The 9,323-nt window shown below is 43.3% G+C and overlaps 1 protein-coding gene across 1 annotated transcript in view; it reads right to left on the minus strand.

Moving 5' to 3' along the window:
* LOC115090803 (testis-expressed protein 47-like) overlaps positions 1-8,798 on the minus strand; it is a 97,216-nt gene extending 88,418 nt beyond the window's left edge. Inside the window, exon 1 of the mRNA XM_029600317.1 lies at positions 8,407-8,798. Coding sequence (XP_029456177.1) covers positions 8,407-8,535 — 129 coding nt within the window. The 5' untranslated portion in view covers positions 8,536-8,798. The remainder of the gene's footprint in view (positions 1-8,406) is intronic.
* Between the last annotated feature and the right edge of the window lie 525 nt (positions 8,799-9,323).

Here is a 9,323-nt window from a genome sequence, read left to right on the forward strand (position 1 = left end):
ATCAAGGGTACGCAGTCACCTATTTGGATGACATCGTGGTCTGCAGCCCTGACTGGAAGACACATCTTAGCCAACTCCAGGTGATGCTAACCTGTCTGAAGAAAGCAGGGCTAACAGCTAACCCTAAGAAGTACTTTCTGGGAGGGTAAGAGGGCCTGGGGAAGGGCAAGATCCATCCACGCACCAGGAAGATCAAGGCAATCACATGAATGCCAGTTCTGCAAACAAAAGCAAAAGTGATGGCATTCCTAGGCCTTATGGGATACTAAAGAATGTTTATTCCCAGCTACTCAGAGAAGGCGGAGCCTCTCACAAGGCTGTTGGTAAAGAAAGTACCAGAGAAGGTCCAGTGGTCAGAGGAAGCAGAAAAGACCTTCAGGGCCCGGGAAGAGACAATATGTTCTGAACCTGTCCTAATAAGCCTGGACTTCACCGAATCCTTCATGGTGCAGACCAATGCCTCAGAAGTCGACTTGGGAGCCATATTAGTCCAAGAGAGGGATGGCCAAGAACATTCAGTAGCATACTTTAGATGGAAGTTGATGCCACGAGAAAGGCGCTTCTCAACAGTGGAAAAAGAGGCCTTGGTAGTCAAAAGGGCCTTAGAGGCCTTGTGCTATTACCTACTGGGACAGCAGTTGGCACTCATAATGGACCACCAACCACTCCTATGGATGAATAGGAAAAAGAAGTCCAACGCAAGAGTGATGAGATGGTTCCTGGCCCAACAGCCCTTCAACTATAAGATCCAACATAGGACAGGAAGGGAGAATGCCAAAGCAGATTTCCTGTCAAGAGAGGTGTCCTCTGTACAAGGGGACACCTCTCTTGACAGGCAAGGCTGAGCTGAGGGGGGAGGGTATGTGAGGGAGTGTACAGAAAACTCCCTCAGATTACCTTAAAGGACTGGGCACAGCTATGTTGCCCGGTCCTCCTTAAAGTTGAGACCCATAGGGAATCATGGGTGAAGGGAGGAACCCTTTACCAGAGTATAAGACCTCAGGGCCTAGAAGGGTTGAGCGGGCCCTGGGGAATAAACAGAGACAAATTGTATGAGAAGTTCTGCTACATTTAAGGTTTGAGAGTGACAGTAAGTTAAAGACCTGCTTTGTTTATTTATTTTTTTATTATTATTATTATTTAAGGCTTTTCTTTACCGACATTCATCAGAGACATCATGCCGGTTTACAATGCAAAAACGGGGGGAAATAGAAAGAGAAAATCAGTTACAAAATAATATGGATCCGCAAAATGGGAGAAGAGAATGTGCAAAGGATAGCGAGATGGTGCTAGATGCATAGAGAGGCATAGATACATACAGAGGAGATCATAAATAACTAAAAACCTAGGACAGCATTTTACAGTAGCAGTAGAGTTATGACAGTATTTACATTTTACAGTCGCAGTAGAGTTATGACAGTATAATCAATATAACAATATAATAGTAGATAACTATTTACAAATCTTGTGTCAAAGTCTTAATTGGCATAGGGGCGAGGCGGGTGAGGGTTAGATAGGTTGTAAGGGGCAGGAGAATCTAGGGTGTGCAGGTGAGGTTATGTAGAAATGATCCAACGGACATTAAGTTGCGAGTGATTAGGGGTAGGCTTCTTTGAATAACCATGTTTTGAGGTTTTGTTTTTTTTTTTTAATTTCTGTGCGCATTGTTCCAGTCTGAGTTTTGGAGGCATGGAGTTCCAGGGACCAGCAATGGATATGGCCCGCTCTTTGGTGGACTTGAGGTGCAACAGTTTCAGAGAGGGAGTATGAAGGGTACCTTTATGATCTGGTCGGTCTATTGGATGTGTGGAAGTGGATCGTATCTTTCAACCAGTGCATGTTCTGGTTGTGGAGTGTTTTATGTATAATGGTGAGTGTTTTATAGGTTATGCGATGGTGGATGGGGAGCCAATGGAGATCTTTGAGGATCGGGGTGATATGGTTGAGTTTAGGATTGGGACTTGCCTGAAGTCAAGGTGAGCTGCCTACATTGTTTGTTTTACTTTGCACTGCACTATGTTAACTGTGAAAGATCTGAACTCCAAGGCTAGCTATCTATTTTGTTTGTTTTGCTGTGCACTTTTCTCAATTTCACTGTAAATAAACAGCACTTAAGGAACAGCCAGAGTCTGCCTCTTTTTTCCTCTGGCATTTCCCAAGCCGCTACCGCTCTAGTTACCACCCTTGGATTGTTGACAACCTGCAAGTCAAAGTTTTAGAGTCACCGTAATCAAGACAGGATTTAATTGTCTGGGCTTAACATCCAGATCTCTTGCAGATAAGTTCTCCATATATCTACATGCATTATATTATTTTATTTGCATAAAATAATAATTTTAAAAAAACTTTATCAATTTGAGCCATCCTCAATTTAAATGACTGATGATTACACTGCTCACGCCATACTGGAAATCAGTCATTGAATCATTTTATTGCAGTCTGCTGGTGCCAATATGATGGTCATTTGAAACTAGCTATAAATATATTAATTTTGATATTGATCTGCTGTGCATAAACTTTATAGAAATTTGTTTGTTTTTGGTCAAACTAGCAGCATTCTGTATCAACTGAAAGATAAGGTAGCAGGGAGGTCCAAATAAAGAGCATTACTGCATAACTTCGGCAAATTAAAAAAAAAACAACTAACAAGGTAGATTCTTTTTTGAAAATTTGCTAAAGTTACATGGATCCAAAAGTACCTGCGTACTCCTTCATTCTATATCTGTAGCTGGAATTATGCAGGGAACACTCTGAATATATAATTGAAAATTCTATCAATAAGTGCAGTTTTCTCCCCCAGCCTAAACATATCCCCCCAGTATTGCCTTTTTTTTTTTTTTTTTTTTACATGCGTAGTGGCCATCTAGTTATGTCTGGTTTAAAGTCACTTTTAGATGAATCTGTGATGGAGGCTCGTATCTGAGTGTCCCGTCTGATGGATCTGGTGTGCTAAAGAGGTGTTACCTTCCAGCTTGGAAAGGGAGGGAAGACAGCTACTGCTATTGCTGCAGCCCATAATGGCCAAAGGAGCAGCACTGAAAGCATGTGTTGTCCATGGATGCCATTTGAGTTGCAGGAGTTTAATGGGGGTTTAAAAGGAGAAATAAAATAAATCAGTTGAAATCCTTCTTCTATGTGTACAGCATTAAAGCTTTATAAACCCTCAGGAGAAAAGAAATGTAAATAACCTGGATTTTTTTTACAAGAGGTGGTGCACCAGGAACTCTAATCCTTTCCTGAAGCTGCATATGCCAAAAGCGTGGCTGAACTTGTTGCAGCTGCATTCTCCAAGTGGCTTAATTGTTGAAACTTCATGATTTGGAAATGGTCCCAGCAGATGGTTAGAGGGAATTTAGATGCCCAGTGCCCAAAATCAAGTTCCAAGATTAGAGAGAAAATATTTTTTTGTTAGGAAGTCATTTTATCCTTATGAGGGCATATAGCACTACACGCTCACAGAGTTAACTTTCTGAGTCAACTGAGGAGATGTGCACTTTTCTAAATAGTATGTGAAGGGATTGTTAAGGTGATTGTATACTGTGAACCAATCCACAATATACAAGCATTAGAAAATATGTTTCATATAATAAAGTGCACTTAGCATATTTTGGTATCCTAGCTTGTTGGTTTAACTCAGATCCTTCATGTTTATTTAACAATACTTTAATATATAGCATTTTTAAGAATACAGTAGATTTCTCTCATCAGAACAATCTTTAAATGCAAACTTTTCTTAGAAGCTGAATTTTTTGACAGCTGAAATTAAGTTCAGTAGAAGCAGCACGCTGAGACTTCAGTATGATTTTTCTCCTATGTCACTTCAAAAGGAATTTATAGAACTGGAACCCACATGCTCTTGTCACTATAACGGAAGACAGATGTGCAGTGTAAAAGGAACAGAATATTAATTTGAAGCTGAAATACAGAACAGCAGAAAAAATTGGGAGCAGACTAAAAGATGGTTACCATGAGTTTCAGGCAGCCATTGTAAACCAAAGTCTGTGCTGTAGTGCACATTTCTGATTATTTTAATACAAAGAGGGTCATTTTCAAAGGAATATCTGAGGGGAAAGTCGTGCCTAACCCATAGAAATGGCCCTCTAGGAAATTGTGTGACTATATGCACATAAAATAATGCACAAATGCACTGTATGGGGCAGATTTTGAAAACTTGCGCGAGCGTGTACTTTTGTTCGCGCAGCAGGCGCGAACAAAAGTACGCTGGATTTTATAAGATACGCGCGTAGGTTGGGCCCAACCGGACCCAACCGGAACCCAACCGGACCCAACCGGAACTTTTGGCCAGCTTGGGGGGGCCTCCTGACCCCCACAAGACTTGCCAAAAGTCCAGCGGGGGTCCGGGAGCGGAGGCGCGGAGGAGCACGTGATGCCGGCGTCACACCGCTCCGGCGTCACGTGCTCCTCCGCTCCGGCGTCACGTGCTCCTCCGCTCCGGGACCCCCGTTGGACCCAACCGGAACTTTTGGCCAGCTTGGGGGGGTCAGGAGGTCCCCCCAAGCTGGCCAAAAGTTCTGGTTGGGTCCAACGGGGGTCCCGGAGCGACCTCCTGCCACATGACCTACCTGTCACATGGTAGGAGCACAAGATGGCGCCGGTGACCATGTGACAGGGGCTGACCAATGGCACGGCAGCCCCTGTGACACAGGCTATCGGCGCCATGAGGAAATCACAAAGGAGTGCAGGGATGGCTTCCTGACTCCCCGCTGGACCACCAGGGAGTTTTGGTAAGTCTTGGGGGGGGGGATTAAGGAGGGTGGGGGGTTTAAATTTTTATTTAGGGAACTGGGCAACGTATGGACAGATCCACAACTTATGGATTTCTCCATACGTCCATATTGAACGGAATCGACCCTCACCTACATCGTATCAACGACTCAAGGTAAACTTTTTGTCTGCACATCTCTATTCAATGGCCAATTGCCGAGTGGTGGCCCCAAGGCCCTTCTCATTTCCTTACCGGCATCTTCCTGCTTCATATACAGCCCCCAGCATTACAATAATCTTCCAGGACTTGATCGCCGCCGCCACAGGGATCCCATCATGCGCGGGCCAGGAAGTACCCTTCTGCCCCCCCAACAGGATGGGTTCCCCCCATACCTATGCCTATGGCTCCTGCATTAACCAGTAAATAGTCTCTGAAAAGCTTGCAGAAACAAATCATTTCCCATATTTGACAAATGCAATCTATCTGGAGCATACATTTCTGCACAATTTGCATCAACCCACACATGTCCCAGATGATATCCACCCAAGTGTTGAATGGCCTTGAATTGAATTGAATTGGTGCGGTATCTTTCCCCACCATCCAACGCCCAAAATTTTCCGCCAAGGCATAATTTCAGACCAGCAGAATTTGAAGACAGCCATGTTGAGACAACGCGGCTCAAGTCGTCCCTGATTGCGTTCAGCAGCGCAAGGCAAACACTGCTTCAAAATCATTGCCACCAAATTGTATACCTGAAGAGACTAAGCGGAACGGAAGGGGGCTTGCTCCTTGCGAGCCCAGGACAGGCGTCATGACCGCTATCACCAGAGTAGTCCTAGGCAGGCCGCCATACAACAGGCCCCACCGGAGCCCTTCTGAAATGTACCCGGCCATCAATCCGTCGAAGCCCAATCCCCGGGTCTGACATTCATCATTCGATATCTCCGATTCTGCCTAAGTGGGACTTCTCAGTTTCTCTCCACCCAGTCGGGACTTCTCAGCTTTTCTCTGCCCTAGTGGGACTTCTCAGCTTCATTCCGCCCTAGCAGGATTTCTCAGAATTTCTCTGAAGGCCTCACTCAGTTGGACTAAGGGCCCTCCAGAGCCCCTCACAGACATGTGCGGCCGTCAATCCGTCAAGGCCCAAACCCTGGACCTGACATTAGTGCCCATGGCCCAAGCGCCGAGAGGTGGCCCCCCTCAACATTGTCCAAATGATGACCGCGGCAGCAAATTAAAACAATATATATCAGTTCCTTTATTAAGAAATGTGGCTATAGGCACAAAATGAGAGACAACTCCCTGTTTCTATGAATTGCTTTCAATACATACTCTGGGGTAGATTTTATAAATGTACGCACGGGCGTACTTTTGTTTGTGCACCAGGCGCGAACAAAAGTATGCTGGATTTTATAAGATATGCGCGCGTAGCCGCGCATATTTTATAAAATCTGGGGTCGGCGCGCGCAAGGGGGTGCACATTTGTGCAACCTGCGCCCGCCGAGCCCAGCGTGCGCTGCCTGTTCCCTCCGAGGCCGCTCCAAAATTGGAGCGGCCTCGGAGGGAACTTTCCTTCCGCCTCCCCTCACCTTCCCCTCCCTTCCCCTACCTAACCCACCCCCCCGGCCCTATCTAACCACCCCCTACCTTTGTTGGCAGATTTACGCCTGCGGAAAGCAGGCGTAAATCTGCACGCGCCAGCGGGCTGCTGGCGTGCCATCACCCGACCCGGGGGCTGGTCCAGAGGCCTCGACTACGCCCCCTGGGCCGGTGCCACGCCCCCGGGCCCGCCCCCAAAACGCCCCTCCATGCAAGCCCCGGGACTTGCGCGCGTCCCGCAGCTTGCGCAAGCCACCGAGCCTATGCAAAATAGGCTCGGCACACGCAGGGGGAGTTTGGGGTAGGTTTTCAGGGGATACGCACATATCGTACGCATGTATCCCTTTGAAAATCTACCCCTATAGGTATGTGCAGTGCACAGGACATTTTCATATAATCTCTAATTACAATGCCTTCAATCTGGTTTTCATTAACTTTGCTTATAAAATGACTCTTATTTAATACAGTTTTAGCCAATACAAACTTCACTTAATAATCTCAGTCTTTCAACAAATTCATGAGGCTGGATCGCCATCTTTAGAAACATTTTGAGCATTACCCTTGAAAAAGGACTAGCAAAAACCACCAGCAGTCCGAAACACAGACCCGTGTCGGGTTACCAGTCCTAGCCGGGAGATGAAGGACCGTCATGAATTTGTTGAAAGACTGGGATTATTAAGTTAAGTACTTTTTGCATTTTAATAGCATATAAAATCTTCAAAAAAAAGGAATTTTGTGGGACTTTCCATATGTATGACCTATGATTAAGCATAAGGCAGAGTTTAAAAAGCGCAAGCTAATACGATGATGCCTAGTATGATGGTCATGTGACAGCATTGTGGAGTGATCGTCTAAATCTATTTATTATATATAGATGAATGTTGATATAATCACTTTGGTTAATTACGTTGACCAACAAATCTAATCACGCAACAGTTTAATTTCACCTACTGATTCTAATTGCAGTCTTCAAGTTGAAAACCATCTTTCATTCAGGTATGAATGAGGCCATCGACTGATACACTTTAAATTAAGCCCTCTACTTGTGATTGGTTAAAATATGTTAAATATGTTACATGTTCTTGATTGGTCCATCTTAGCTTACCCTTCTGGACTGGTCAATTTCATAATAAAATGTTAAAGAGTGGCTGGTCTAAGCACATGCCATTTAGTGAAGATGGGATATAGTAAGTGGAACTCCGGAATGCCGGTTTGTGTTTGGACTCAATAAGTTGAAATATGTAGGCTTCAAATGTGAGTTTGAAATAGTCTGTGAATTTAGTAGATGAATATTTTAGTAACAGGAATCTTTTTTAATCCTTTAGAAAAATATTCAAAACCCCTGATGAAGAATCGAAATGCGTAATGCATCGGGCGCTTTATTTTGGTCTAACACCTGGAGGCTTCCACACTTATTTTCTGTCTCTTTCTGTAAGGAAACTGGACATTTCTGTTAGCGGTTTGAAGATAAGTGATTGTTTCCCATATAGTTTTTATTAGTAAAATTAAAAAAAAACCAAGCACATGGAAAAATTTAAAAAATTCACTTGCATGGAGTTTTGAGATCTATAATTATCAATAAAGGGAGAAAGTCTATCACACTAAATGTTCTTATGTCTATTTATGGATTAGTCATTTGGCGAATAACTGTACTCCAATTTATGATGGTCTCATAGGTTGAAGCTATTTACCTTTGGTTTTTGTTCTTTATTTCTATGCCTTTTATTGAACCTAGGTCCTGCCAACTGTTACAAGGTTTTACATCAGATATGAATGCCTCAAAAAGGGCAGAGTTTATACCCAAAAGCTTATCTAATAACATGTATCTACTGGTCCAATAAAAAGTACCAAACAACCAAATTTGTCTAATTAAATGAGGAGTCAATATGGCTATTAATCCCTTGCTGGATGAATGCAGGTTGCAATGTAAACACTCTAGGAAAGTTTGACTGTCCATAAATTTTATTTTACTTTTCAAACTCTGACAAACTGCCTGTCGATTCCATTTCACTTTAGACAGTAAAATCTCTGCCATGTCTTTTAACTCTATTTTAATCATCTCTTTTCAAATTCAGACTAACCAGGTCATCCTTGGTATTCAGAATCATCCTCTTGTGCAGTATGTGCTGAAACAAGGTCCTTCGAACTTTGGTCGATGATAAGGTTCTCCGATTTTTGGACTTTCCCCTAATGGTATCCAACTTGGACATTTTCTTTCGTTATATTACTATGTTTAAAAAAAAAATCAAACAGCCACTTTCTCCACCTACAGGATCTCGGATACAGTTCTGCAGAAACCTCTACGCACAATGAATAAATTTGGACCACTGATCGAAGAGAATGGAAAATCTGAAGCAGCGAGTATCTCACAACAGAGAAAAAATATTGGACTGGAAAGGTTCAGTTTACAAAAGCTTTCTGTGTCTTAGCAGCAGAATCTAGGAAGTGCAAGCTACTGAGGCTTATTTCATCTGTTTCATTTGCATTGTTTGTTGACATTTTCCATTTTCTGTTGCTGGTTTTGCTGAAGGCACTGTTGCTTAGGAGACACAGTATACGTTGTATTCTTCTTGGAGTCTCAGTAACATTTTACGAGATACGGAGTGCTCTCTTTGCTTTGGGAAAGCTGTACAAGTTTCTCAGGAGGAAAGGCACTGCGCCCAGCTCAGCACTGTGCAGCAGGATGGTAAGGGCAACACATTACAGAGCTGACTCGGCAGCACCCAACTTCTTTTTCTCCTATATATTGTTCACCAGAATTTTATTTTTCTGATGCATTATCAAATGTGATTTTTTTTAATGCATGTTTACAGGAAAAATGGACCGGAAGATGTGATTAACCGAAGAACAGGTTGTATAATCAGGCCTACCAGTTCCTGCCCCTGTAGAAAGAACCTAATTGGAATTAAGAAAAAATAATTCAAACCTGTTTTATAATGTACTACAAACCTGCTGTCCTAGACCTTTAGTTAATATGTATTAGAAAATCACAGTAGAT

This window comes from Rhinatrema bivittatum, chromosome 4 (assembly GCF_901001135.1).
Source record: "Rhinatrema bivittatum chromosome 4, aRhiBiv1.1, whole genome shotgun sequence".
Taxonomy (NCBI): domain Eukaryota; kingdom Metazoa; phylum Chordata; class Amphibia; order Gymnophiona; family Rhinatrematidae; genus Rhinatrema; species Rhinatrema bivittatum.